Below are 26,695 nucleotides of genomic sequence, written 5' to 3'. Positions count from 1 at the left end.
CTTCTTCTGTATTGAGCAGGTGATTCGGTCGGGATTCCAGGATCTACCCTACATCAGACTTTCCCACTCGGACGTGGATCTGGCTATGTTCCGAGCTCGGACTTCCCAGCACCAACATCGGCTATTCTTGTCCGGTAATTCCGAGCCCCCTGTAGCCGACTCCGCAACTGCGATTCCGGATGGCACGGACAGAAACCCCAATTTCGGCTTCTTAACTCGGCTTTTAGATTCTAACTGAATGCGGTCAAGCGCCATCCGGCAGCATACAAGGAAGGCGAAGGAGAAATACCACACATTCTACATCGAGAATCAACCGCTGTCTGTTTGCAGCATAGCACTTTCATCGCATCACATCGGCTACTAACTTTCCAACTTTACAATGAGTCCTCAAGGTCCTTTCCGGCTCATGACGGTCAACACAGCACCAGAGCGAGCCAAGCGCGTCATTGGCGCCATGGTAGAGAACCTCAAAGAAAGCTACATTATTGAATATGTCGTTAACTCAGAAAGTAAGTCTCTCCCGTGGTTAGATTGCTTTAAAAATCCTCTCGTATCGCGACGAACTTCTGGCAAAGAGGAAAGGCTAATTGCGTTGGGTCCAGGAGTCGAAGACGTTGGACCCTTAATCAAGCAACATCGTCCTGATGTCTTGGTAAGTCACGATGCCATCATAAGAATGCAGCTTAGCGTATTCACATTTTGAAGTTCACGGCATCTATGTGGACACCAGAGCAGAGTCAGGAAATCGAAGCAATTGCTAGAACAATTATTCCCGATATCAAGTTCCACGCAATTCCCTACGGCCTTCAGGTGGCGAAGGGTCCAGAAGCTATCGTTGAATATCTCACTGATCAAGTCCCAACACTACTAGAGAGCTGAAATGTTAGGTAAATACACTGGAGATACAGCTTAATAGATCAAAGAGATATTCTAGACTTTAGAAGAATAAACTTCAATTATATGTTATCACAATAATTACAATCGCATCTTAATTGATCAGTTACTACTAATTGGAATGTGAGAGTAGAGCGTAATATGGTTACTTTACCTGACACTGTTAATGTTAAGCCCCGACACGGTTTCATGGCGGCATGACATGTATGTCTACTGCGTAGAAGGTCATCTACTCTGTTATATTCCTTTTAGAATCAAAGTACCACTCGCCCTATCACCATAGCACAAGGAACACACCGAGGTATAGACCTACAGTCTCATGATTTTTATTTTTCACTTATGAACTAGTTTTCCAGGTCCAGCTCCTACACGGATTCGTTTTCAAACGTGTTTACCAGTGTACCAATATGAGGCAGGATTTCAACAGAAAACTCATCACCGTCGCTAATTGTAACTTTGGGCTTGCGACCGACTCCCACTCCAGCAGGTGTACCAGTAAGAATTACAGTCCCAGGCGGGAGTGTTGTACCTTGTGATAAGAAACTCACGAGGGTGGGTATATCAAAGATAAGATCACTTTTCGAGAGGTCAGAACTCTTCTCACGAAAAGCAGATTTGTCAACCCAGAAGATTTGGACTTACTCAATATGGCTGTCTTGTAAGACTTGAGCGCCTTTCAGACCACGCATGCGAAACTTTGAAGGATCGGGCATAATCTCTTTAGAGACCAGAGCCGGTCCTAGTGGACATGATCCATCAAAGCCTTTGGAGAAACACCATTGGGATTGAGCGAACTGGCTGGTGCGGCTGGATACATCGTTGGCTGCCGTATAGCCCAGAATGTAATCCATTGCTTCGTCCTTAGACACATTCTTGGCCGACTTGCCTATAACTACCGCTAACTCAGCTTCGTAGTCACCGCAGTCATCTACCTGTGTCAGTCTGGGTAAAGGAGTGACAGAAGGCCAAGGGTCTCCAATCGAGGTACTGGGCTTTCTTATAGTATCAGTTAGTTTACTGTCACTATGTGCTCGTCGTCGACTATACTAACAGAAAAACAGTGGGAAGGATGGGTAGATCTAAGCCAACTTCGGCGGCATGATTCTTATACTTCATCTAGTTAGTCAGGCGCACAATGGTTGTAGGAAAGACATATCTCACGTTGAGCCCGATACACCGGATTGTGCCGACCTCACTGCTGGCTAAGGGCGAAAGAAGACGGCTGACAATCGCCGTATCTCCCGTCTTTTGCCCCGGGTCCAAGACAGAATGACCGGAGAAGACGTATACCGTTACCTCATGGTTCTGGTAGAGCGCCATGCCAACGTCGACATCATCTTGTTGCGGTTGGCCAATGAGAACTTTGGTAGAGTCTGTGACCGGAACAAAGCGCACCAGACCTGTGAACAGTTTTAGTATAATTTGATGGCCGCTTGAAACAATACATACGTGAGAACCGGGGCGATGCCATAGTAGCTTTACTTGAATAGGTATGACTGAAAGGATACAGGCAAATTCACCAACAGAAGGCTGCAGCTTAATATGGGTGTAATCAATCTGTTTCTTCTGGAACGATAAATCTCATTCAGCCATACTCTCATCTAGTGATACCTTCCTGTTCTCATGCTTTCCTTGCCCTAATTGCCGCACTGAACTCGAGAGTCGCTTTGTTTCCGAACCCGGCGTTCCCCGCCGACTCGGAAGCAACATGTCGGCCTTGGAATTGCCGGAGTCCGGCCCGATATCTCTTGCTCCACCATAGCAAGCATACCACTTGGGAAGTCAATCAAGACCACAATCTCGAATGGCACTAGTGAGTACATAATCGTCCTGGACTTGATTTTGGGGTTGCTGCCGTCTCTCAAGTCAATGCGTTCAACCATAGCCCTATTCAGCGATACATTTACGTTTGGTCAAAACATTGTTCAGCGCCCATTTCAAGTTAAATATTTCCTTTCCAGGAACTCATGGCATCCCAAGATGGCAACGAGGCTGCGGCTTACCGCCAATTTCTCCCAGACCTCACTACGCCGAGGTTCAATACCATGAAAAAGCAGAATGCACACGAATACGCACAAGCCTTTCTAGATGATGGAAACCCACCTTGGCTGCATGGACTATATAAACATTGGATGAGTCTACTCGAGGAGCCATTCAAAGGAATTACCAACGACGGTAAGCATAAGCGATGCAACGCAATGGATGTTTCAATGATCTAAACAAACGATAGGTCATGTTCAACCTGGACTCTTCAGCCTGCAAGATGAAGAAGTTCCTATTCTCGATATAACCAATGCGGCCAACGCTGTCATTCAGGCATCCACCAAAGAGCAGATTTCGCGAATGATTCACCACATTGATTCACCCGAGTGGCGAACATGGTCAAATCCGGAATTCCTACTCACTGATAAAGGTATTCGATTGGATGAAGTCAGTAAAGCCCTTCGTGATCGTGTGATGGGGCTTTTGAAAGCAACCTTATCCGTCCAAGGGTACGAGAAAGCAGTCGCTGCAATGCGCATTAATGGCTTCCTTGGCGACTTAGTCGAGTCTCGTACGATAATGAACGAATTCTCCTACAACTTCGTGCTCTTTGGAAGGCCTCGAACAGATCAACCATGGGGCTTCTCGTTTTATGGACACCATCTTTGTCTTAATGTCTTCTTATACAAGAGTCAGATGGTAATATCGCCTTGGTTCACAGGGGCAGAGCCAAATTTGATCGACGATGGACCGCACAAAGGAACGAGAATTCTGGACGTCGAAGAAAGGTTAGGCTTGCAACTAATGCAAAACCTCAACGCCGCACAACAAAGCCAGGCCCAGATCTACAAAGATATGCACGACGAAGCGATGCCTGAAGGACGATGGAATCATGACGACCAGAGACACCTCTGCGGTGCATACAGAGACAATCGCGTTGTCCCCTACGAAGGAATTAAAGTTTGTAACATGGACGACGCACAGAAATCCATTGTGGAACAGATATTCGAGCAGTACCTCCTCTATCTTCCTGACAAAGCCCGCGCAATCAGACTTGGTAACATTCGTCACTGGTTTCATGAAACATACTTTTGCTGGATCGGAGGCTTCGATGATCAAGACCCATTTTACTATCGGCTTCAGAGCCCGGTAGTGATAGCTGAATTTGACCACCATTCTGGTGTGTTTCTCACCAACGGTGAACCAGCCAAGTTCCATATCCATACTCTCCTGCGCACCCCAAATGCAGGTGATTACGGTATGGCGCTACGGCCACTGATACCTGGACGGGAACAAGGGTTTATGTGGAGGCAAACGCCATGAGAATTGACTGAAACATGATATAGAGGCGGTATACAAAGTAGCCTTATGGACATGCTTACTCAAGTTGAGCGTTGTGATCAAGGTTCTTGTACAGTTCATCAAAGACAGCTTCCATCTCTCCAAGTGGAAAATTCAAGAATTCAAAGCCAGTCAACCCAAACTAGATGAATGTCAGTGAGATAGTTCCAGGTGATATGTACAGTGACTCACATCTAAAGCATTCCATGGACCGGGTGTAGGAGCTTGTTGGACATTTTCCATTGCCGTAGTGTCTAGCATAGAGTCATCCGAGTTTCCGTTGGGGACGGTATTGAGCTCTCGCACAAAGCGTCGAATAACCTCTGCAGCATTTCGAGCGACAATAGACTCGTCCATGACCTCCAGGATCTCGATAGCTGTTTCTATCAAGGCAAGCGTGCTTGTCGTCGAATGCTGCTTTGTTTGCGACTCGTAAAGGAGGAGCACTGAAGCTGCAATGGTAATGTATGTTGTGTTGTACCACCTGGCATTCTTGTGTAAGCACCTGCACCTTTTATAACTGATGAAAGAAAGGCCTACCATGTCCGAAAGTAGGTGTGAACCTTATAAGCTTCATAGACGATCTCGATGGTCTTCTGGGCTGAAGATATGCATTTCTCGACCGCCGCCATTAACTCATCAGATGGTTGGAGTCGCTCTCGTGCGTAGTAGGTCACAAACGGCCGGAAGAGAAGCATCCTTACATTGTGATATCCTATGATGGTTTAGTCAAACTGAAAAGAGAGTGCAAAGTTACTGCTCACTGAGTTCGAGAACAAGTCTTTGCTTCCGCCGCCAATCAGGTTCTCTCAAAGAGGCACCTCGTCGTTGAGGTAGAGCATCGACCCAACTATCCATCTCGCGCTCTATCTCACATGCTAGACCAATAGTCTCTGGAGTTGGCAGCTGGGAGTGGTAGATTCCGATGGACACTTTGCGCATGATACGACCGAATTGCACCATTGAAGAGATGATGGCGTACTCAGAATCATCGACGGGGGTAATCACACGGTTGTGGTACTCGTCTTGTCCCAGTGTGTCAGGTCGACCGAGGAGGAAACTCATCTCACTAATGATTGGTTAGCCCATGATCAAGTAGCTTCCGGGAAGTGAAAGAAAAGTACGGACATTTCCAACGAGTAAATGCCCCTGTATTAACTATTGTGTCAGCACAAGTCGAAGATACTAGCGAAAGAATTTGTTTTACTAACCACCATATTCTCGACATACTCATGCAAGTCTTTGTATTTGCATTGGGTGTTTCACGATTCATGCCCGTGGCTAGACAGGAACGTATTGCCCAACCCAGATACATGTAAGCGACTGCATATTTAGTCAGCGCGTTGCCCAACTCATTATTCATGGTCAATTGTAAAAAGATCTCTGCACTCACGATTTGGGTTGAGTTCGTTCTGGCATACTTTTGCCTAGACACAGAACATAGGTCAGGTCTCTTTATCCGCAATGCACACATATTTACTTACCATAACGTAGAAAGCCTGTATGGTCTCTACTTTACTGCTGAATTGGATTTCATCCAGAATAGTTTGGGCTTCAGCAAACAGTTTCCGACTCCATTGAAAGCGGTTCAGGCCATCCAATGTGCTTTCGTTCCAGGTCCGAGTCAAGGCACCCAAAGACAGAACACTCAAGTAAAGTGCGACGAAGTGAGCGTCACTGCAGTCGGTGCCACGCCATAGTTGATCGGCGCGGGACAAGAAATCTTCCTTGTCGATTATTGGGTGAACATAGTGAATTCCCCCAAAATATCCCTCGATGAACGTATTGGCACGCTTCGAATAGAATCCGTTTGCAGCGAGAGCAGCTGTCAGGTCGGAGGTGAAATTTCGCCTTGAAACGAAACTCGGGTTATGCAATACTGACACAAGTGAGAATGCTTTGCGTTCCGCTGGATTTGATGGAGCCGCGCGTTGCTCTCGAAGTTTTTGCAGGCTACCTAAGAAGGACATTGAAGAAGTGTTGCCATGATACTCGATGCCGTTCGTATGCTGATTGACCTCGGCAATCTCACTCTCCTCGCTGGGCGAAGCTCCTAGAGCGTGTGTTTCGTCACTAATTGACGTTGGTAGCAGCCGGGTTCTAGTTGAGACTGGAGATTGAAGTCCAGCTAGATCTGGTATAGGAGTTTGGGAGATGGGTGTATGAGTTAGTTCGCTGGGTTGAACCTGGAGGTTGGGTTGTCCAGGCTCATTACTGGCATCACTTCACCTTGCCCTCAGCATATAGTTCACAGTCGACAAGAGGGTTAATCACGTACCTTAATAGCGAAGCCTGGTCATTTACTACTCGATAGCCTCTACCATACTTGCATTCAGCTCCGCTACCTACATAGATGTACTGTCAGATACCATTGCGGTCTAAACCGGGCGATAACATACGCTTGCAGTGACTGCATGGTTGTGCTTCTGAGCACTTGTACTTTTTGGAGCGACATCTCTCACATGCGAGGACTGCCCGTGGGTTCCGCCGCCTTTTCACAACGGGCGCGGACGCGTCATTTTCCTGTCGCGTGTCCATGACTTGGTGGAGGTTAAGCTTTGTTGCAGGTTGGATGCGATGAGTGCCCTACAATAAGATCAAATAGTACAATGGTTTGTGGATACAATAGCCATGGCAGAACTTGGGTAGTGAATTAGGAAAGAATTATGCTGGACGATGGGAGTGGCAATGGTAATACCCGCGCACAGCATCCGAACCGCAGTAGCCCAAACCCTGGAGTGCGGGGAACTTTAGCGCGCTTTGCAGTGGACCGCCCTGTAAACAGCGTCCCTGATCCATTTTACTCATTGAATCTACTCATTGAATCAATCAGAGCGATGTTGATGTACCACATTGAATCACATAACAACTTTTCTTCTTCCCTTGGGTAGTTGATGTTATGATGAAGATCTAGCTTTTAGATTGTTCGCATCTCAAGGAACTTGCCAAGTTCTAACGCTATACCTGCATCTACTTATCCCCTTTCAACACCCAACTTCTTGATCACAGTCTCAAGTTTCGACTCATCCAGGACAGGAGCCTCATCGGGGAGTACGAAGCTTTGGCAAGGTGCGCCCGCCTGCTGGACCAACTCCTCGATACCCTGCCCATCTGTGAAAGACCATACACGGACGTATCTCGACCCAAACTCGAGCTTAAAAGACTGTCCTGCCGCAATCATAACTGTCTCACCCTCGTGGAGGGTTACCCATTCCGAATCACCCGCGAGATTTACGCGAAGAGCACCTTCTTGTACACAGAGGCAGTGGTCCACAGTTGGAAAGGCCACGTATTCTGAAAACAAGGAGGAGCTATATAGACTGGATGACTCAATGCTTGAGATGGCGAATTTTCCTGCACTCTCTTTGGTCGTAATGAAAGGCCGTGACATGACACCTCCAGCCATCCAACGAGGCCCAGTGTTGGCGCGAAGGAAATACGGTTTCAATTCTGCAGACGGGAAACCATTTTCGGTTCCCTCCCACTCGCCCAATGCAGGAGGATCATAATCTCTGACAAAATGCACGTCAAAATCCTTGGGAGCCGACATGACCTTCGGTATCACGTGGGACTTGAGATCACGGTCATCATGCTCTGGTACTAGGATGCCTTCAAACGGTTCGCTAACATAGCGGAAAAAGTCAATCCAGTCTCCAGGTACGACTAGACCCAGTGTCTCTGTGTGAGGGCCAAGTAATTCCGGGTTGTGAATAACATTCTGGTCTATCATCAGTTTCTATGTGAATGGCGAAGGTCCAAAGCTCAGCAACTTACAGGCGGTACGTAGGCAAAGTCTCCAGGGCCCATTATACGGCATTGTTCGCCATTCCAGAGCTTCAAGAAGCCCTTGGTCACCATGAAAACATCGTGGGCTTCTTTGTGGTAGTGGAATCCCGGCGCATCGGAGAGAACAGCACCGCTCTGGAAAACCGACATTCGACCATCGGTCTGCTTAGCCGACGCAAGGATTCGGAATGTTCCTTTGCTTCCAGGTATAGAAAGACGTTCTCCCTCCAGCTGCTGGATAATATAGCTGGTGCGAGACGGCGGCGGCGTTGAGTGGATAGGAATAGTCATGTTGGCGGATATGTGATAAGTCTAGAATGACCGTATCATACAGACAAGTTTTAGACAGTAATTATATCATATAAAGCCTTCCACGAAAGTAGATACTTTGACACAAGAGTCTCGGGGATGGAACAGTGGACAGTACGCTGAAGCGTCAGATTTGGTTAGGGTCGGTACTTGCCGTGCCAAGGTCCGAACGGTTGATTATGGGTTCTCGGAAATTCCGAGGACGCGGGGTAGCTCGGAACACATTGAACCCCACTCCCGCGTTGACCATGAAGAAGAATATGAATAGCTTTTTCCAGGCACCATGGCGATTGGCGACCGACAGCATTCCCAGAGGCTACAGTGCGCATAGTATGGCTAGCCCAGTTCCATTCAAGGTTGTTTACAAAGTCGCACAAGGTAGCGAAATTGATGCTACCGTGTTCCTGCCTCCGAACTCACACGCGCCATGCCCAGTCTGTGAGTCTTCTCGATCCACTTACATCGTGTCATATTTGGCGCCTAACATACCATGTAGTAATCAACATCCATGGAGGAGCTTTCATGCTTGGTGCATCGGAAATGGTTAATCAGGACCAGATCCAGGACTGTTTAGATCGAGGCTGGATTGTAGTCGTCCCTAACCACCGGCTTTGCCCACAAGTTGACCTTCTTGAGGGCCCTATGCAAGACTGTAGAGATCTCCTCCGCTGGATATATGAACATGGGCTGGAGCGCTCCATCCATAAAAATACCCATCCACACACATGCGACCTTGATCATGTGTTTGCTTTCGGAACATCATCCGGAGGCCATCTTGCTTTATCACTAGTAAGCCCACTAATCCAATCATCAAGACTGCGATATTAACACTTCGGTCTTTTCTCCAGGGTTTTGGAGTGCCCCGCTCAGTAGCTGGTATCTTGGACTTTTACGGGCCTTGCTTATTTAAAGACCCATTTTGGACATCATCACTCCCGCATGTGGCTGCAAAATTACCTTCGAATCTAACACCAGAATTTCTCAACCGTGTCTTTGAGGAAAATCCGGTTCCAATTCGCGGTGGAGTTTCCCTCGAAGGTCAAGCTAGTGCGGCTGGTCCCAATTTCGACGACCCGCGACAGGCTTTTGCCTTGACACAGATCGCTAATGGTAACGTTTTGGATACCATCTTCCCGTCTCGAGAGTGGCAAAAAGTCGATCCAATCCTGAACATCAAGTCGAAATTTCCGCCTACATTTATCGTTCATGGACTGGCTGATACCATGGTGCCTATCTCGTTGAGCAGGGCTTTAATTCAGCAATTGAAGAAACACAACATACAGTCTCAACTATTAGAGATTCCGGATGAAGAACATACCTTTGCGGCGCGGATGAAAGTCGGCTCATCAACTTGGAATTTACAGAAACAAGCATTCGATTTTCTCAGAGACTTAATAAAGGATTAAAAGCAAGTAGTATAGTTTATAGTAGATAGATTACTCTTATATCTTAGATAATCTTTACAAGATGTTAGTACTTTTAATACTTTATTTAAAGTAGAGATTTAGCTTAAGAGTACTTAACTTACCAACTGTAGCCTAGAAAAGGCAGTACAGAGTAATTCTAGTAGATTCTCCTTTATGGTAGCTAATATAAGAAGCAGGGCTCTTCCTACGCTACGTACTATCTATCCAGTATCTCTGCAAATAGCTAGTGTCCAGAACAACATCCGAGTCTTACATTTGACAGCAGCCACAGGCCGCTAACGAACGCCTCCTTATCGGAGACTCCAGCTACGTTCGGTTTAACAAGGATCAAGGTTTTCCTCAACAATGCTGTACGTTGAAGCATCATGACTCAGTGGTCGATCGGAAGCCCGCGGGCGACCTCGACAGCCTGTGTTCGATATGAATCCGTTGAACGTGCAGTGCTAACAAGCCCCGAAGCTCTCCAAGGTAAAGGACGAGTATGCCGAAAATGAGCGACAGCTCTTGTTGCTAAGACGTGGGGACAGACCGCTTAGGTTCTGGTGTTCTACCAAACCTTCTCCCAACCACCCGTCGCCCAATTGACTTTAGGTAGCTGGCTATTGCCGTGGAAACTTACGAGATTCGAAACACTTGAGTGGATACCTGGGGCACACCAACGCAAGCCTGCTTTCACCTTGGTACTGTACTATGCTTGATAACTGATAAGTAGAGCGACAGCTGAACCTACACGTTAAGTTGGTAGGTGTTCCTGATACAAGCACACTGATAGCAGTAGAGCGTTATGGTAGCCTAGACCGCCAGGGTGATTTAATGAGTTTCCACTGCAATGTAGATCTGCTTTAGGCTTTGAGGTACTGATTTTTTGCGACCAAAGACGCACTCGACGGAACAGCGCGCTTAATTGCCGTTGGGTGATTAGGACCCTCGCGTTGTCAAGGTTTCAAGCTGGTAGTCTACATCAACCTCAGTCCTTGTTGGAGGGGTTATCCATTCTGCGATCCTGTCTATAATAACCCGTCAGACGCGTGGCATAAGGCAACATTTCAACTAGCATCCCTGCAAAGGCCCAACGTAAAGTGAGCCAGTAAGTGAGAAGTCGATCCATCTCGGTGACACAATCATAGGATTCGTATGGCCTCGGGTCGCTGTGGCGCAAAGCCAACATTCCAGACACATTCTCCACAAAAGGGAATAATGAAATTTAATTGGAGAGCAAAGTACCTCTAGTCCACGCTCTCTTTTTTCTCCTTAGCTGGAGTTTCAGAAACAGCGAAACCTTTACGTTGTTACTTCCTGATTAGCCTTCTGAGATGAGAACGCAAGCTCTTATCACTGTATGTAAACAGAGGGTTACTAACTAGAGTTGGTATATCTAGTGTAAAGGTCTCTTTCAGTCAGTCCTCACCCGAATAGTTAATACTTGTGCTTCCTTGTAGTTTATGTAAAGGAAAGGCTGGTACTTGTACCAGTACAGCATGCACACTTATCAGACTACAAAGAGACAAACCATGCAACGACTATAACTGACATTCGCAAGACAAGCTTTCCACGGCGACGGCCGCTGCACCTCCCATGCTACTAAGCTAGCCTGGAACTAGTAGGGTGGTCTCATCGATGAACTTTAAAACAGCAGATAACACTCGTATTCCCAAGGAATCGAGACATCACTGGAACGCTCTAGATGAATAATACACTACTCTGATCTTAATACTGTAGGAGTCGATAGATGCTCTTTATAATCTATAAAAACATTAAATATTCCTCCCTTTCCACAATGGCTTCTCAGGCTTCCTGCATCAGCAATCACCCAATCTATTATTTCTCTTGATATTCTTCAACATGTTGCGCACTGCACTCTTTTTTCTTGGGGCCAGCTACCAGGCACAAGCTTGCTCCCGTGTGACATACAACGCAAGCGATGATCGTATTGTTGTTGGACGGTCTATGGACTTTGTTGCTGAGACGAACACGACATTTTTCGCTTATCCAGCTGGATTGAAACGCACTGGCAGCAGTGTTGAAGCCAATGGATACAACTGGACGTCCAAATATGGCTCCGTCACGGCCCTCATGTACGGCAGAGCGCACGTTGATGGCATCAACGAAAAAGGTCTTACAGGAAGCTGCCTCTACCTAGACGGCAGTGACTATGGAAAGCGCAATGAAAACATGCCCAGCATGTGGGTTGGACACTGGTTACAGTATTTCCTTGATCAATATGCCACCGTTGAGGAGGTCGCAAGGGCTGTCTGCCCCGGTGGCGGAAAGTCGCCGTTCCAAGTTGTTGCAACGTCCCTCGTACCTGGTGTTAAGTCCGTGGGTCATCTGTCATACAGCGATCCATCAGGGGACAATCTTGTCATGGAGTACGTCGAGGGAGCCTTGAGATGTTACCAGTCAACGAACTATACCGTTATGACAAATGAACCTACGTACGATCAACAGCTTGCTATCAACAGCTATTGGGCACCGATTGCTGAGTCGGCTCTTCCAGGAACATCAAGACCTGCTGGTAAGCCTCAAACTAAACCCCCACGTTGCAATCCTTGCAACGCCTGATAAACCTTCTGACCTCAAGTCCTCTAGATCGCTTCGTCAGACTTTCATACTACCTATCCGAGATTCCTCAAACAGATGATCTACCAACAGCCATTTCCTATGCTGCAGGGATGGTTAGAGCCGTTAGCGTTCCTATCCCTCGGGAGATTTCCGCAAAGCCTGGAGCGGCAGACATCTGGCCTACATACTGGCGAGTTTTCACCGACCTCAGGAGCCAGACAATTTTCTATGAATCTGCATCTGGCCCTGAACTGTTCTGGTTTAGCCTTAAGGACTTTGACCTCTCAACAAAAGGCACCACACAGATCTTGGATGTTCAGGCTTCACCGTGGGAGGAACGCGTAGGGGACGTTTCTAAGCGCTTTAAGAAGGCTACAGAGGAGCAATGCGCAGAGGGTGATACTCAATGCTAGATAAAGCTTCTTGCAAGGGTACCTACTTGAGATGATGTTTTCCCATCCGGATTGTTTAACACGACAGAGAAGTAGTATTTGGCAGCGATTGCAACTTCAAGACTGCAGTCTCAATTAATAATACTGTAATAAATAAATTAAACAGAGGTGAAATTTACTATTAAGTTAAAATACAGTTCTGTAATGATCACTTATGTTGCACCGAATCGAGTATAGAAATGAGAGTCCTAAAAGCCTTGTTTTCTAAGATCTGGGTTGTAGTAGATTGCTGCTTTGGTGGCTACGTACGCTGCACAACGCTAAGAATCAGCGGGGAGTAGTTAGACCGAAGCCGGTATTTCCGGTCTTATTCCCATTTGCTCACAACGGGAGCTAAGTAAAATTAGTGTCTAAGAGAAGCTGATCACCCACCCTAGAGCAGCCAACTAAAAACTGACAATAGTGACTTTACTTGTTAATACATTAGTTAAATAAAGGCTATTAAAATCAAGATATTAAACAGTCTGCAGCGTGAGCTTTTCCCCTCAATCTTTTGTGGACTGGCCCCAGGCGCGGATGCATGCATTGGGTCCTTGGGTAAGAAGTTGTTACGGCGTTAATCTATAATTTGCAGTGGGCAGTAAAACACCGTTCTGAACATAAGCTTCTTTGAGTGAATGGGAGCCTTGTCCTTTGGACGATCAACTTAAGAAATAATTGAAAAGCCAGTAGTAGCTACTATAGTACATTATGGATTAACGTACTGATCGGACTTTTTGCAACAATCGACTTCAAGCTCAATTGCTGAAAGCAGTACAGCACAGAGTAGCGTGTGGCGATGAGTCAGCGACAGCGCCACAAAATCTAATGAACAGGTGTCAAGCCACAACGATGAGACCGCGACGGCCCACAGAAATGATGCCTTGATTGCAAGGCCTACACAGCCCGTGCCAGCGCCATTTGCTCACGACCCTCCTTTCGTAGCTGAAGCTGGCACGGGCCAATAGTATCCCTCTAGACTAGTCCCCACCAGCCATTCCATTTCCTCCTCTTCTCCACAACATCATGGTCGCATCTTCACGATGCCTTCATCATCGCTCCCTTCAGCAGCATCGCGTCATTCTTCCCTCTTTATTCCTTGCATCATTATTTTTTATCATTCTCTTGCCGCCCTACCGAGACTTCGTCAGTCTTAATGATCCATCCCACCCGTGTCCAAAAGGGGCGGTAACTCGCGCTACAGACCGTTATAAAATTCCGACTTGTACCCATCGAACGAGCCTCGCTCCTTTGCTGGAACAACCGGGGACTGTAGAAGGGTTCCACCAAGTCTCGCAGCTCGCTGGAGGCTCGGTGGCTTCGCCTGTCGTCGACACTGTTCTTCTGCTGGACACGGTGCTGGGCCAGGTAAGTCTTTTTGGTGGATGTACTAACCGTAGACAATGTCGTCGACTTGCTCCAACGAAACGAGACCCGAAACTATCGATCTTTATCACACGACGAAGGCCGTTGTCAAGTGGAAAGAGGAGGATACGATACGATACTTGACGAAACCTGATCCGAAGACGAGTGCGATTACCGTCAGTGCGAGGTTCAATTGGGAGGCGGCTTTTTTCGAGCTCGGTGTGCCGGTCAAGCTCAAGGGGTTGGAGGCGCTTACGATTGTCTATTTACGAATATGTGCATCAACTATTATTTCTCTCCAACTTGTCAAGAACCCGACTGTGCCCAACGCAATCGGGGAAGTCTTTGCGTCCACCGTGCTTTCCCTCGACTTTACTTTGAACAGTCCACCCTCCATCATCGCCCAAGTCGGCGTCCCCGAACCACTATGTCCAGCGAGGAAACTCTCTGGAGCAGTCGTCGACGCGATCCGTGATCTTTCCAAGGCTACCACCCTCTCCATCTGCATCGAAGCACGTGATGCACCCCCCCAGCTACAGATTGTCAGCGACGCAGTCAGTCACGGCAGATTTGACTCCTTCCGCAGCGCCCCATATGATATCGCGAGTTTGTACGGTGGTCTTGGAGGTAAAGTCATCACTCCCTCCGAACCAGCGCCCCCGACATACGACGAAGCCGCATCCTCTCCACCACCACCTCCCCCGATCGAGCCGAGCAGAAAACGTCCCCGACAAGACTCCTCCATCGACACGAAACAAGACGACATTGCCCTCCTGTGGGCCGAAATCCGCGCCATGAAAGAATCCCACCACCAAGTCGAAGCGGAGAACTCAACATTGAAGCAGCAAAACACGGAACTCGTCACCAGCATGGAGACCTTGAGACAACAAAACAAGGAGCTGGTAGACAGCATGGCGAAGCTCCAAGAGCAATACGACGCCCTGGAGAGTCGCCATGCTGCTGTTGAGGCCAAGACCGAGGCTTTCGAGGATACGTACGATGTTGCGTTGGTGGATCTGCGCGAGGAGATGAGATGTCTCGATGGGGTTGTCAAGTATTTGCAGGACGGACAGGTGGGGGAGGAGGCCATGGGAGTAATTAAGAGTGCAGTTGTTGACGAGATAATGAAACGGTTGGCGAATGGATGAGCTATTGCTGTTGGGTCCGAAAACATTTACCGTGCCGTGAAACTTGGGGGTCTGACCGAGGGTCTTCGTCGAATGACATGGTAATTGACCATCGCTGGTGACACCAACACCCCAGACCCTCCAAGTACGGGACAAATTCTTGCTCTTGTCGCTTCAATCGTCGCTGATGATCCCAACATGAGCGACGTGTTGCCTCATCCTCAGCGCGCATGCAGTTGCTCGCCCCGACTGTCATCGCCTCGACACTTGACTCGTCATGCTTACGGTCGAAGATTAATTGGCGCTTCGACATCCGCGCTTTCAGTACCATCCCTCACCATCGCGACGAACACCGGCCTCGACTCGAAGAAGGGACATGACTTGGAGACTGAAGTTTGAAGGAGCTGCCATTCGACCGGCTGGCTGGGTATGTCACCTCACTTCATCGAACGTCTTTCATGTCATTTCACCAACGTATTCTTCCCAGTACAATCGTGGACAACATTATTGCAATACCGCTTGCGCTTCCCACGTTAGTATTGGGCGTCATCTCGGCCGTCTCCCACCGCAGCGCCATCCTCCCAAGCTCATTCATCGAGCCCAACTGCCACCATTGTCTCGAGACCACACATTACCTAACCTCCGCCACCGACCCACAGACGCCTCGACAGCTTGCGGACTTCGTCGCCTTCCGTTCTGCTATTCATCGCCGCGCTGACCGTCTAAGGGAGGCTGCCGGTTTGGCCGAGTCGCTCCCGTCCGCCATGCACCACTCGCCTTGCTCTCAACCGTCTACTCGGCGACACCGTTGTCGGTGCATCTCTAGACGGCGAAAACCCTCCGAATACAACAAAACCGAAGGGGATGAGAACCCCTGTAGCTATACCGATAACGCCATATAACCTCTCGCAACGCCATGCAGATATTTCTTGCGGCTGCAACTATTTTTGATAACTCTCACTTGATTTCCTCTCAAGTATGTCTTGATTATCCCGCTCAACCTTCCAATCGTCCACCTCAAAACCAACCCCGATGCAGTTGTCGACGCCGTCTCGGGAACGGACACTTTCTATGCGGGAGTCAATAAAATTTGTGGAACCATTCACAGTTGGACTTCGGCTGATAGAAGGTCGCAGCTACTTAGGTTAGAGGCTTGTGATCCCGTTGTCCCAAAAAGAACAGCATTGCTACAAAAACTTCCCCCGCATCATCCCTATCGTTAAAGCTCTATTGCTTTATTCCACAATGCCTCTGCTAGACACTCTCTATCAAAGGTTGCTGGCCAAGCTATTCCAATCAATTTTCCTCTTGCATCCTCCCATGTTCGAGTCTTTGTTAGATCGGCCCACTTTCTGATAAAGCCTAGCAATTTCAAGTCCAAGTCGTCCATCCATGCATAATAACTATTCGTTCTGGCATGAACTAGATGAAGGGCCGTCACGAACAGCTTCCAAAACCAAAACTCTTGAGCCTTGGATTTATTTGACATTGAGTGTGAAAAGCATTTCGATAGGTCTCTATGACTAGACCGAAGTATGTAGTGAAGCAGCCGATCCTCTGCAGGCAGTCCAGAATTCCAAACACCCAGAACGCTGATTAGGTACATGCCCAAGACAACTAAAATACCAATCCATGAAGACTGGAATTCCGGCCGGGACCCATCGGGCATTGGCAAAGTTGAGGCGATATGAGCGTTGACAATGGCGCCAAAGAGCCTGGAAGGACCGCCTGGAACGGGGGCGCCCTGAATCCATTGCTTATAAGGCGATTTCTCATCTTGATCAGCAGACCGAGGGGACTTTCGCACATCAAACAGAGAAGTGATTTCTCTGATACAATCAAGTATAGAAACGACATCCACTGGATTGAGCTTTTGGAATGACCCAAAGGAACTAAAAAAGCTGGGCAGGAGAATGATTGTATCAAAGCATAGCCTAGGTCCACCTGTCTCATGTGAGTACAACTTGGGCACAAGCTGTTCTAGTTCTTGGGAGCTTGGGCTCGATTGACAGCTATGGCGTGCTCCTGCAGGTGATGCGAGGTATTCGTTGACACGACCTTTTACACCTTGAGCCATACTATAGGCGCTGGAAAGCAATAGGTTAGAACCGCCGTGCGCCCTTTTTTTTCTCTTTTCTTTTTCACACTCACAGAATAAAGTACCGATCACAAAGCTCATCTGTAGTCGATTGATGCTGGTCTTCAGACTCAAGAAATCGAGTCTCCAGATACAGCAGCATACCCTTAACGTGAATTTCAGCAGCATTGAAATTTCCAAAAGCAAACTGCAAGACCAAAGTCAGACCGAAATCGAAAATGGTAAATCATGAGACCATACGAACCTCGGAAAAGCAAAGCGTGTTGATATGTTCGGCACAAAATGGGACAAACTGAGAAGGGCGGAGATGAGCATTGACAAGGGCCACTGTTTGGTATTTGTGGTATAGAAAGGTCTGTTCAAAGATACCGAGCCCACCATATTTCCAGGCATGTTGGAATGCTGCGATTATAAGGATATTGCGAAGGCCGCACGGGTCGTTGATCGCCGATTGAATACTGATGGCCGTGTGAGTCTCAAACTCGCAATGCTAGTATAGATAGTATCATATAACGTACCTAGTACTTGAGGGACTTGGTGATGTTGGGTTTGGAAGAGAGGCGACTTGAGAAAGTCAGAAGCACGTTGACGATAGCGAGTGAGGTTCGATGATGCATACTACGTACAATAGTTGAGCAGATTTTTGGACTCCAGTGGCATTTCAATAGGAAAGTTATGCAGCGAGCCCAGTGTTTTTGTCGAAAGAGAAGTGGTACTCGGTGCTGGAGATTCAATTGCAGCCACTGCTACTGATGAAGTTTGCATATCAAACGACCAGGGTGGTTGTTCACCCGGACGTCTCAATGAGGCTCTCTCACGCAGGGGAGGCTTAGCCGACTCGTAAACGCATACATGGGATAAGCGAAAGCAATTGCGACTGCAGATAAGGTTAGTCTTGGCCTGCGGGAGACAGGTAAGCAGATTAAGTAAGAAATGCCTCACCACTCGGGCCGCTCCTCATCACAGCGAACACGTCGTTGCTTACAAGTTGCGCAACCTGTTCTGCTTCTCTCGTGAAATTTTCTCTTTCTCTCTGCGCCGGTCATCTTGTTGGCGATGAACGATGAAGGTGTCAGAGAGAGTATGATGTCTACTCGTTGGCTAGCCGGGAGGGGGGTGCCAACTAAGCAAGCTTAGTTGGCCACAAAAGTGTGAGACGGGATAAAAGTGTGAGACAGCCCCGCACCGATCGGTGTCGCGATTTCATCACTTTTGCCCGCCAAAACCAATGAATTCTAGGACACCAATTAGTGAAAATCCAAGTAATCGTGTCTAACTTCATTATGCCTACCGATATCAATCTCAAGGCTGCTCGTGCAGTCGTTCTTTCGCGCCAACACTTCCAAAGCCGCTCTCGTGATGCTTCCTCACAGGCAAAGAAGCCTCTCTCACTTCGTGAAGCTGAAGATCGATATGCCGGCTCTGCTCGAGCATCTATCGCCCGCATCGTGAAGAGGCTTGAGGCTGCGAATTCCCTCGATTATAATGATGTTGTAGAGCCAAAGATGGGCCGCCCGCGTATACTCACGGATGCGGAAGAAGAAGCTATCGTCACATATATTATGTGGATGGATAGGTCAGGTCTGCCGGCTTCCAAGTGGGAAATAGAGGATGCAGCACTTACTTTGCTGCGCCGCCGTGATCCTGAGGCGAAGCCTATGCATAAGATGTGGTACACACGCTTCCGTGAGGATCATCCTGAGCTTGCGAAATCGATATTGAAGTCGAGAGAAGGATCGCGAGCAGAGTATGAGGAGGCAGGCGTTGAGGATACGCAGGAGTGGTTCCAACGACTTGAGGAAGCTATTCGCATGAAGAATATCGGCGCATCGGAGACCTGGAATGCAGATGAAGCAGGAGTTAGAGTTGGTATGTTACGGGATAAAATGGAATGCCTTGTCGTACGCACCAAGAAGAAAGCTTATACAGAGGTATATTCTCCGCAAGATCGTGAGACTTGCACAGTTATCGGCTCAGGCAACGCAGCCGGCGATACAACTCCTCCTTGGCTTATCTTCAAGTCGTTTCCAACACTCGAGTGGGCATATATCGATGCAGATCCTGATATACACTTTGCACAGTCGGATTCGGCGTTTTCCAACGCAGCAATAACGCTGGAGTGGGCGAAGCATTTTAACCGCTGCTCTTGGGAGAAATCCGCAGCTGTGAAGAATCGTCAGCTTGACTTCGAAGAGTGGTTTGGATGCAATGAGCAGCTGCAGGATAAGTATGACCGAGAATATACTCACGATGTGCCGCCGGCTTCATTTCACAAGAATTCGGAGGAGCTGATTTGGCGGTTGCTCGTTATCGACGGATTTTCCGGGCACGGCGCCTTCGAATTCAGAGAATATATGATCAAGTTCAATATTCTCGTTGCATTTCTTCCTCCACATTCTACGCATATCCTGCAGCCGATGGATGTAGGCGTATTCCAATTCCTGAAGGATGCACATCAGAAGAAGCTTCGCGATGCGTTGCGGAAGGGAGATCTCACCTTTGGCCGCCGTGCCTTTGCGGGGGCTTTTCAGGTATGTGCCTTCCAGTTGAGCCTTCTCTTAAATTCGTGCCTTTTCTCACCAAAATCAGGAGATCTTCAATCTCGGCTTCACAAAAGCTCATATCATAAGAGGCTTCGAAAAATGCGGCATCTTTCCTCTCACGCCCCGACCTGCGATAGAATATCTGCTTCGCAAGCAGCTAGGAAAGAAGAAGACCTGCACGCCCGCTCATGCTTCGCTTCTGCCGTCAGAAACACGCTTTCTGAGCGCTTCCGTCACCGCTGAGAGCATCGGCGAGAGATATCACGATATCCTCAGTTCTCCTACACGGCAAGGATTAAAGCATATCCGCAACATCGTTCACGAAGCTGTATTGCTAGAAGATGTTATTCAGAAGTACGTAAACGACCGCAAAACGCGTATCGAGAAGCGATATCACGAGAGAAAGCGCGGCAAGCGTGCAAAGACTGTATCTAACCTTATTCCTCTAGTATCACTGCAGGGACTCCGAGATCAACAGGAGGAAGCTATCGCGGAAGATTGTAAGAAGATGCAGAAGCAGGGAATCCGCAATCTCCGATCAGATCTCATTAAGGAGATGGATCGCCTCAAAGATGAGTGGCGAGCGGATAAGAAGCACATCGTGAACGGATTTCCCAAGAATTTGCGGTTTAAGCAGTGGTTGGAGCACACAGGGAAGAAGGATGACTATCTATCGATGGATACACAACGGTCCGCTATGACCGATGCACTCAAAGAAGAGACTAACGGCTATATGATAGATACTCAGCTTCCTGACGAAGTCCGTGAGTCTATTCGCAAGGCACAGTTTGCACCAAAACCGCTCAACGAGGTAGATTTCAGCGCACTCCTTCACAGCGATGATACAGTCGATTTCCGCCTCACACACGAAGATCCTGATGAGGAAATGGATGAAGAAGAGGATACTCTTCCTCTCATCAATGTTGCCGCACACAAGGAAGTCGTGATAGCCTCATCGCCGCCCAAGTCCCCGAGCTTGCCGCCGTTGCCCGACTATGACTCCCCTCCTCCCTCCACGCCTTGCCCTTATAAACACCAAACGCAGCTACGTGAGTCACTTCGTGAGCTCATCAGAGAGGGAAGAGCCTTCGCGGCAGGAAGCCTGAATGGCCAGGATAACACGGATACAGCATAATTTGTAGGGACTTCAGTTTCCCGGGCCACAGCTCTTTGCCGGCCGCCCCAGTCACTTCCCCCAGCCTGAGATAGTCAATACATCGCGAGAAGCTTCAAACTTCGTTTTTTTCATCAATTTAAACCTATTCCGACATCAGAAGAGCATCTAATGATTGATTTATCGGATTTCGCCACCCAGATGTGATCCTTGTGATCGTCTCACACTTTTATCCCGTCTCACACTTTTGTGGCCAACTAAGCTTGCTTAGTTGGCACCCCCCTCCCGGCTAGCCAACGAGTAGTCTTGCTACTATAAAGTTAATGTTGTCTCTGCTATTTGCCACAGTGGGGCTGTACCCCAAAGTATAGTGGACGTGCAAAAGTCCCGACAATCTACCGGACCAGCCCCTTCTTCAAAACTAGCACAAGTAACTCATTATAGTTATACATTAGCTTAAAGTGCCTTTCCTTTAGCTACCTCTATGTCTACTTTAATATTAAGCAGATAAGCTTACATTATATAAAACTAACAGTTATTGTACTCGCCTTTTGATTGAACCTATGTAACTTAATCTAGAGGTCTTTATACAAGCTGTGTTTTATTATTTGCTTTAATCTTACGCACAAGTACAGATGAACGTTAAGGCCCTACCTAGTACATCTTTGTTATTATATTGATTTGACCTGTATGACTTAAAAACTGACCTCTAAAAACACAAATAGGTGTGTCTTTGTTAGAAGAAATTAGCACGATCTCAGCTATTCTCAGTCACATACCCATTAGGGCGTGAAAAGAATTGGCTGCGGAAAGCATAGAACACGAACTAATCCGGCCACCTTGGCCTTGCTTCAAACATCAAGATTGAACAGGTTCTCAAGCCAAAAGTTTGTTAATGTTGCTTCCAGTGTGAACCCAAAGCTGACCAACTCGGCCCTTCCGAGACGCTGACAAAAGTCCTTTCGATGGAAAATTGTCTCTGTCCCTCCATGAATTTATCCGGATGACCTTTGCTAGGGCCTTCCAAACACCCCTTTCTCCGTCACATACCGCAAGGTATCCGATATGTTAACTAAAGCCGAATGGCGAGAGTACATGTGCGAACGCAAGGATTTGGCAGACCGCCTGCCTAGGGATGTGGAGAAGCGGCCCCTTTCCGATGTTCTCTCGGACAATTCAGAGGATCGAGTGGGCGAGGAGGATGATGAGCGATAATCTGACGAGGCCAACGAAGCGATCAAGAGAGAAGTTCGTGATGATGGAGCTTACAAGCCCTCTAAGAAGCTTGGCAATTCTGATTTTGAGCCTTGCAAGAAGCGTGCTCGAGGGGCGCGCTAGGAAGATAATTCTTAAGTATATCCAGGAAGTGGGTTTCTACTGATTGGATAATACCACCTTGTTTTTAGTTTGCATGGGACTTGTTGGTATATAGTCATTGGGTACAACACTTGCATTTAGGTTTATGTATTTTCATCAAGTTGGCGTGAAATTGAAAGAACTGAAGCATAGAACAGATGAGTTCAAGGTCCGCACAACTTTTGTCCACAACATTGTAGATGAAGCAAGCATTTACCCCGATAGCGAGTCTTACTCAGCTAGCTGGAATAACGTCGGTTATAGGGTAAGAGGACACCAACAATGTAGATACACACTAAAAGCGCATACAAAGAGATATCCACCACGTCTAGATAAGCGTTAAATCAAGTTGTCTAGTTTGCAAGGACCTTAAGCATGGGCAGACTCGGCCATTGAAGATAAGGTCGTTTAATCAAGATACGTATTAAAATAAAAAATAGAGCATTTTTAGTAAGGTCATCATGAAAGCAAGGTATAGCAACCATTAGACAGCTGCAAAAAACGCAATGTAGCGATTTGTAGCAATATGACCAGCTAGGCCTTCCATCATACCCTAAACAAGTGCGCTGAGAGGTACTTTCCGTTCTGATCACTTGAAGGGGTTTTCCATCCGGAGTAAATCATGGCAAACATGTTTAAGAAGTGCCGGCTGACTCCACCTCGAAGCCCCTAGATCGGCGTATCTGGATGAAGATGTGACGAGCTAAGGGTGGGTGCAACTTCCTAAACAAGACCAGAGACAGCAGATCGCAGTGCAGATGAATCCAAACGGCATAGCTTAGCCGTTGTACGGAAGTTGCTCGGCTGATTGCAACAGGGCATCGTTGTTTACAAATGACAAATGAGGGCAAGCGGAAGGATCTAGTTTGCGGTAGCATTAATAGCTGTCATTAATTTTCCGTAAAAAGGGAAGTATCAGTGGAATATCCAATGCACTAAAATACTACTGGGACTATCTACGGAAAAATTATACCCACTGGAGACAGCGATGGGGTCCACCAGCAGTGTTTGCTGAGAAGCCTCATGTGGGATCACGGAGAAATTATAGCTGATTGCGGACGTTTCACCGTACATTGGCCGGACGTGTTTCATCCAAAACGGTGGACAAGGCCCGAAGGCCCGGTTAGCCGTTGCCTTGTACCCTGTAGTCCCCATTGAGCCTCAAATGAAGCTTTTAAACGGACCGATTGGGAATACAATCCAGTGATAATTGGCTAGTGCTGTATAGTGATTTGCGTTCAGACCAAGTTAATCCACTAACATAGGACACGGACGGACTTGCGCTGTGAAGAGCATAGGGAGACCCTTGATAACTGCAAAACTAGATATAAAGGCACAGAAAGACATGCCCTCATTCCATAACAGACATCTCAGCAACAACTTATCTAAGTAACTATTTCTCTCTTTCAACGCATAACATACATTTACCAATTCTCTTCAACACCCATCGAATATGAAGAGCACACTTCTTTTGGCCGGAGCTCTTGCTCCCCTTGCCCTTGCTAAGGATCTCTGCGAGCAGTACGGATATCTTTCGAGCGATGGCTACGCACTCAACAACAACGTCTGGGGCAAGGACTCAGGATCAGGTGACCAGTGTACTCATGTCAACTGGAACAACGCCAATGGTGCTGGATGGGACGTCACATGGAACTGGTCCGGTGGCAAGGACAACGTCAAGTCTTACCCTAACTCGGCCCTCTTGATCGGAGAGAATAAGAAGACTATCAGCTCCATCACCAACATGCAGTCCACCGCTGAATGGAAGTACAGCGGTGACAACATCCGCGCTGACGTTGCGTACGATCTTTTCACTGCTGCTGACCCTAACCATGAGACCTCCAGCGGCGAGTACGAGCTCATGGTCTGGTAAGTATTTCGAGGTTGCTACTTTACATGGAGTTACTAACCTGTCTAGGCTTGCTCGAATCGGTGGTGTGCAGCCCATTGGATCCCTGCAGACGACCGTTACCATTGAGGGCCACAGTTGGGAGCTTTGGGTCGGCATGAATGGCAGCATGAAGGTCTTCAGCTTTGTCGCGCCTACCCCAGTCAACAACTTCAATGCCGACATCAAGCAATTCTGGAACTATCTGGCCAAGGCACAGAACTTCCCTGCCGATAACCAGTACCTCCTCAGTATGTATATCCAAGTCGACTATTTATCAGGTTACTGACCCATCTCCTACAGCCTTCCAGTTTGGTACCGAGCCCTTTACGTAAGTTTACCATATTATCCTTTTCTATAACTACATACTAATCAACGACTACAGTGGAGACAACGCCAAGTTCACAGTTTCCAACTTCAACGCCCATCTTAAGTAAGGGACAACTCTATAGTAACTGGAAGGGAATTCCGGGCATTTTCGGAAAAGCACATGTCCTACTTGTTGAACATCAGTTATTCTACGATCATCAGATCACATCTCTCTTATTTATGTACATAGTCATATCTGCTAGTCAGACTTCTTGTCCTTCTTCAATCAATCCAGTACATATCATTCAACACTACTCGATTTCAATTGATACAGTTCGCGATCATTTCGGCGACATACAACCAGATCAGAGTGACTAGGTCGGTACGATGTTGAACTTTCCCTTCGGTTTGAGCAGAAAGTAATTTTCGAACTCCAATGACATGGGGCACTCAGCGGCAAGCCTTGCTCCCTTAAACCGTCTGAAGAACAAGGCAATCGTATAACGCATCTCCATCTGGGCCAAATGAATTCCTATGCAAACGCGGGGCCCTGTTCCAAATGGCGCAAACGCCATCTTTGCAGCTTCTTGGTTGGAGTTACCAAGCCATCTAGAGGGATCGAATCTATCGGGGCATTAATAATCATGCTGGTAACGACGGTTTCTTCATATGCATATAACCACTTACCTCTTGGCGTCGGGCCAGAAATCTTCGTTCCGATGTAAGGTAAAGGCCTGCGTACTGACTGTCACACCCTCAGGAATGTAATAACCTCCTAGCTCGGCACCACCCTGCTTCACGATTCTTGGCAAACTTCCCGCAGCAGGGCCATATAGCCTGAGAGCTTCATTGATGATGGCACCAACCAGAGGCAGGGCTTCAACGTCTGCATCATTGAAGTCGTCTGGCAACCCTGCCACCTCTTCTTCAATGGCTACTCGGAGGGAGTCGTGGCGTAAAACAGCCCACAGTAGGCACGTGAGAGTGAAGGCTGTGGTATCTGTACCAGCGAGGATAAAGTTACCCGCCTCTGCACTCAGGTCCAGTCTGTTTAGAGTGCCAGAGTCTCCGTCGAGCTGGGTAAAGATGCTGCGCTTATTAGTTCCGTTCTGGATGCCATTTTCGATCGCTTCTTCGCCGAGACTAGTCTGCTTCGCGTTGGCCCTAAAGACATCGCGAATGGCAGGAATGGGTAGATGATATCCTAAGAACCCAACGAGAGGTAGCTCCTCTGATATAATGCCACCTTTACCAGCCATCTGAAGAGTCTTCATGTAATTGTTGATCTCGGAGATTGTTAGATAGTGCCGGATCATCCTTTGATAGACTTACCTCTCCATTCTCTAGGGTGCGAAATGACTCTCCAAACATGAGCTGACCGCTGACATCTGTTGCCATGAACAAAAGCCATTTCATAATATCGGCCTTGCCGCTCTGGAGATCACCAGCGATTTTGTCCAAAGCAAGTTCAATAGTTTCTTTAACCATTGTTTCCCATGTTGAACGGATCTCTGTCTTTGAGAAGGCCCGAGCAAAGACTCTTCTTCTCTCGCTATGTTCCTTGGAGCCCATCATCGCGAAAAGTGTCGGTACTGGCTTATCAATGAATCGCGCATAATAAGGGGATTTGGGAAACCCTGAACCTGCTTTATGAATTGTCTTGCAGGCTTCGGCATCTACTATGCTTACTTCGCTTGGTGAGACCCGGACGACCGGTCCGTATTTCTGATGAAGTTCATGAACCAAGAACGTTCGTCGACCGGTGATCACTGCGATCTTAAGCGGCAGATTTGTAAGACGGGCGTAAAATGGGCCCGGCACTTTCCGCAGTGCGACATTGGTCTTGGAGAAATAGTTCTGAAAGCTCTTAGAATAGAACAACTTAAATTGACACTGAGTATACTCACCACCCAAAGCCTGGTAACAAGAATGAGGAAGCCAAACGTGCCGATGAGGTAGTTTGAGGTTGAAAATTCCATTGTATGACCTTGAATTTAAAAATGTCGAGACATGTATGATGGTATATCGGCGGGGAGAGAGAAAACCGACGCGTCAAGAGTGGTAAGGAAATGTCTATAGCAGATTTTTCTTTCTTACTTCAAGCTTGACAGTTGACTTCAGCAAAACTGTTAAACACAAGAAGATGAAATAAAGCAAATTAT

At 47.6% G+C, this 26,695-nt stretch overlaps 11 protein-coding genes across 11 annotated transcripts; 6 read left to right on the top strand and 5 right to left on the bottom strand.

Moving 5' to 3' along the window:
- Nucleotides 1-275: 275 nt before the first annotated feature.
- Nucleotides 276-923, top strand: B0J16DRAFT_310726 (uncharacterized protein). The gene is made up of 3 exons (XM_046124985.1): nucleotides 276-509; nucleotides 603-652; nucleotides 706-923. Exons 1-3 carry the CDS (start codon nucleotides 380-382, stop codon nucleotides 877-879), a joined length of 354 nt encoding a protein of 117 aa, XP_045979428.1. The 5' UTR covers nucleotides 276-379; the 3' UTR covers nucleotides 880-923.
- A 336-nt stretch (nucleotides 924-1,259) lies between these two features.
- B0J16DRAFT_358341 (uncharacterized protein) lies at nucleotides 1,260-2,365 on the bottom strand (the record flags this gene model as incomplete). Its single annotated transcript, XM_046129580.1, has 5 exons — nucleotides 1,260-1,470; nucleotides 1,537-1,890; nucleotides 1,946-2,004; nucleotides 2,056-2,294; nucleotides 2,344-2,365. 5 exons carry the CDS (start codon nucleotides 2,363-2,365, stop codon nucleotides 1,260-1,262), a joined length of 885 nt encoding a protein of 294 aa, XP_045979427.1.
- Nucleotides 2,366-2,939: 574 nt separating this feature from the next.
- B0J16DRAFT_293024 (uncharacterized protein) lies at nucleotides 2,940-4,191 on the top strand (the record flags this gene model as incomplete). The annotated part of the gene is made up of 2 exons (XM_046124352.1): nucleotides 2,940-3,069; nucleotides 3,125-4,191. Coding segments are annotated over 2 exons (1,197 nt in total), but the record flags the coding sequence as incomplete, so codon positions are not given.
- B0J16DRAFT_349530 (fungal-specific transcription factor domain-containing protein) lies at nucleotides 4,162-6,901 on the bottom strand. The gene is made up of 10 exons (XM_046128921.1): nucleotides 6,618-6,901; nucleotides 6,497-6,563; nucleotides 5,703-6,441; nucleotides 5,612-5,645; nucleotides 5,430-5,541; nucleotides 5,347-5,367; nucleotides 4,983-5,287; nucleotides 4,759-4,933; nucleotides 4,411-4,702; nucleotides 4,162-4,360 (listed from the first exon to the last, which is right to left on the bottom strand). Exons 1-10 carry the CDS (start codon nucleotides 6,754-6,756, stop codon nucleotides 4,256-4,258), a joined length of 1,989 nt encoding a protein of 662 aa, XP_045979425.1. The 5' UTR covers nucleotides 6,757-6,901; the 3' UTR covers nucleotides 4,162-4,255.
- A 244-nt stretch (nucleotides 6,902-7,145) lies between these two features.
- Nucleotides 7,146-8,548, bottom strand: B0J16DRAFT_310719 (RmlC-like cupin domain-containing protein). The gene is made up of 2 exons (XM_046124984.1): nucleotides 7,993-8,548; nucleotides 7,146-7,936 (listed from the first exon to the last, which is right to left on the bottom strand). Exons 1-2 carry the CDS (start codon nucleotides 8,293-8,295, stop codon nucleotides 7,193-7,195), a joined length of 1,047 nt encoding a protein of 348 aa, XP_045979424.1. The 5' UTR covers nucleotides 8,296-8,548; the 3' UTR covers nucleotides 7,146-7,192.
- Nucleotides 8,549-8,645: 97 nt separating this feature from the next.
- B0J16DRAFT_274833 (Alpha/Beta hydrolase protein) lies at nucleotides 8,646-9,719 on the top strand (the record flags this gene model as incomplete). Its single annotated transcript, XM_046123686.1, has 3 exons — nucleotides 8,646-8,751; nucleotides 8,810-9,102; nucleotides 9,162-9,719. 3 exons carry the CDS (start codon nucleotides 8,646-8,648, stop codon nucleotides 9,717-9,719), a joined length of 957 nt encoding a protein of 318 aa, XP_045979423.1.
- Nucleotides 9,720-11,501: 1,782 nt separating this feature from the next.
- Nucleotides 11,502-12,863, top strand: B0J16DRAFT_186905 (hydrolase). Its single transcript, XM_046122726.1, has 2 exons — nucleotides 11,502-12,255; nucleotides 12,330-12,863. The coding sequence occupies exons 1-2, from the start codon at nucleotides 11,583-11,585 to the stop codon at nucleotides 12,713-12,715; spliced, it is 1,059 nt and encodes a 352-aa protein (XP_045979422.1). The 5' UTR covers nucleotides 11,502-11,582; the 3' UTR covers nucleotides 12,716-12,863.
- Nucleotides 12,864-14,030: 1,167 nt separating this feature from the next.
- B0J16DRAFT_186866 (uncharacterized protein) lies at nucleotides 14,031-15,464 on the top strand. Its single transcript, XM_046122725.1, has one exon. It carries the CDS (start codon nucleotides 14,137-14,139, stop codon nucleotides 15,244-15,246), a length of 1,110 nt encoding a protein of 369 aa, XP_045979421.1. The 5' UTR covers nucleotides 14,031-14,136; the 3' UTR covers nucleotides 15,247-15,464.
- An 821-nt stretch (nucleotides 15,465-16,285) lies between these two features.
- Nucleotides 16,286-18,562, bottom strand: B0J16DRAFT_186852 (uncharacterized protein). Its single transcript, XM_046122724.1, has 6 exons — nucleotides 18,266-18,562; nucleotides 17,950-18,200; nucleotides 17,842-17,887; nucleotides 17,568-17,781; nucleotides 17,377-17,510; nucleotides 16,286-17,312 (listed from the first exon to the last, which is right to left on the bottom strand). The coding sequence occupies exons 1-6, from the start codon at nucleotides 18,367-18,369 to the stop codon at nucleotides 16,445-16,447; spliced, it is 1,617 nt and encodes a 538-aa protein (XP_045979420.1). The 5' UTR covers nucleotides 18,370-18,562; the 3' UTR covers nucleotides 16,286-16,444.
- Nucleotides 18,563-23,789: 5,227 nt separating this feature from the next.
- Nucleotides 23,790-24,999, top strand: B0J16DRAFT_310708 (endoglucanase; the record flags this gene model as incomplete). The annotated part of the gene is made up of 4 exons (XM_046124983.1): nucleotides 23,790-24,205; nucleotides 24,255-24,475; nucleotides 24,528-24,555; nucleotides 24,610-24,999. 4 exons carry the CDS (start codon nucleotides 23,790-23,792, stop codon nucleotides 24,659-24,661), a joined length of 717 nt encoding a protein of 238 aa, XP_045979419.1. The 3' UTR covers nucleotides 24,662-24,999.
- Nucleotides 24,490-26,662, bottom strand: B0J16DRAFT_405105 (putative cytochrome P450). Its single transcript, XM_046132857.1, has 4 exons — nucleotides 26,441-26,662; nucleotides 25,866-26,390; nucleotides 25,221-25,819; nucleotides 24,490-25,157 (listed from the first exon to the last, which is right to left on the bottom strand). The coding sequence occupies exons 1-4, from the start codon at nucleotides 26,510-26,512 to the stop codon at nucleotides 24,908-24,910; spliced, it is 1,446 nt and encodes a 481-aa protein (XP_045979418.1). The 5' UTR covers nucleotides 26,513-26,662; the 3' UTR covers nucleotides 24,490-24,907.
- Nucleotides 26,663-26,695: the final 33 nt, after the last annotated feature.

Source organism: Fusarium flagelliforme, assembly GCF_020744385.1.
Source record: "Fusarium flagelliforme strain FIESC 12 MPI-CAGE-AA-0113 chromosome Unknown B0J16scaffold_7, whole genome shotgun sequence".
NCBI lineage: Eukaryota > Fungi > Ascomycota > Sordariomycetes > Hypocreales > Nectriaceae > Fusarium > Fusarium flagelliforme.
This window is presented reverse-complemented; position numbering and strand designations above follow the sequence as displayed.

What these genes read in the sequence shown, in the direction of transcription:
- B0J16DRAFT_310726 (XM_046124985.1), top strand. Translation starts at nt 380, where the DNA reads ATGAGTCCTCAAGGTCCTTTCCGGCTCATGACGGTCAACACAGCACCA. An exon ending in ATATGTCGTTAACTCAGAAA is followed by an intron (nt 510 to 602) that starts GTAAGTCTCTCC and finishes CGTTGGGTCCAG; the next exon opens with GAGTCGAAGACGTTGGACCC. An exon ending in AACATCGTCCTGATGTCTTG is followed by an intron (nt 653 to 705) that starts GTAAGTCACGAT and finishes CACATTTTGAAG; the next exon opens with TTCACGGCATCTATGTGGAC.
- B0J16DRAFT_349530 (XM_046128921.1), bottom strand. Translation starts at nt 6,756, where the DNA reads ATGGACACGCGACAGGAAAATGACGCGTCCGCGCCCGTTGTGAAAAGG. An exon ending in ACCATGCAGTCACTGCAAGC is followed by an intron (nt 6,564 to 6,617) that starts GTATGTTATCGC and finishes ACATCTATGTAG; the next exon opens with GTAGCGGAGCTGAATGCAAG. An exon ending in GAACGAACTCAACCCAAATC is followed by an intron (nt 5,542 to 5,611) that starts GTGAGTGCAGAG and finishes CTAAATATGCAG; the next exon opens with TCGCTTACATGTATCTGGGT.
- B0J16DRAFT_310719 (XM_046124984.1), bottom strand. Translation starts at nt 8,295, where the DNA reads ATGACTATTCCTATCCACTCAACGCCGCCGCCGTCTCGCACCAGCTAT. An exon ending in ACTTTGCCTACGTACCGCCT is followed by an intron (nt 7,937 to 7,992) that starts GTAAGTTGCTGA and finishes ATGATAGACCAG; the next exon opens with AATGTTATTCACAACCCGGA.
- B0J16DRAFT_186905 (XM_046122726.1), top strand. Translation starts at nt 11,583, where the DNA reads ATGTTGCGCACTGCACTCTTTTTTCTTGGGGCCAGCTACCAGGCACAA. An exon ending in AGGAACATCAAGACCTGCTG is followed by an intron (nt 12,256 to 12,329) that starts GTAAGCCTCAAA and finishes CAAGTCCTCTAG; the next exon opens with ATCGCTTCGTCAGACTTTCA.
- B0J16DRAFT_186866 (XM_046122725.1), top strand. Translation starts at nt 14,137, where the DNA reads ATGTCGTCGACTTGCTCCAACGAAACGAGACCCGAAACTATCGATCTT.
- B0J16DRAFT_186852 (XM_046122724.1), bottom strand. Translation starts at nt 18,369, where the DNA reads ATGACCGGCGCAGAGAGAAAGAGAAAATTTCACGAGAGAAGCAGAACA. An exon ending in ACACGCTTTGCTTTTCCGAG is followed by an intron (nt 17,511 to 17,567) that starts GTTCGTATGGTC and finishes TTGGTCTTGCAG; the next exon opens with TTTGCTTTTGGAAATTTCAA. An exon ending in TGTGATCGGTACTTTATTCT is followed by an intron (nt 17,313 to 17,376) that starts GTGAGTGTGAAA and finishes ATTGCTTTCCAG; the next exon opens with CGCCTATAGTATGGCTCAAG.
- B0J16DRAFT_405105 (XM_046132857.1), bottom strand. Translation starts at nt 26,512, where the DNA reads ATGGAATTTTCAACCTCAAACTACCTCATCGGCACGTTTGGCTTCCTC. An exon ending in GCACCCTAGAGAATGGAGAG is followed by an intron (nt 25,820 to 25,865) that starts GTAAGTCTATCA and finishes ACAATCTCCGAG; the next exon opens with ATCAACAATTACATGAAGAC. An exon ending in TTCTGGCCCGACGCCAAGAG is followed by an intron (nt 25,158 to 25,220) that starts GTAAGTGGTTAT and finishes ATGCCCCGATAG; the next exon opens with ATTCGATCCCTCTAGATGGC.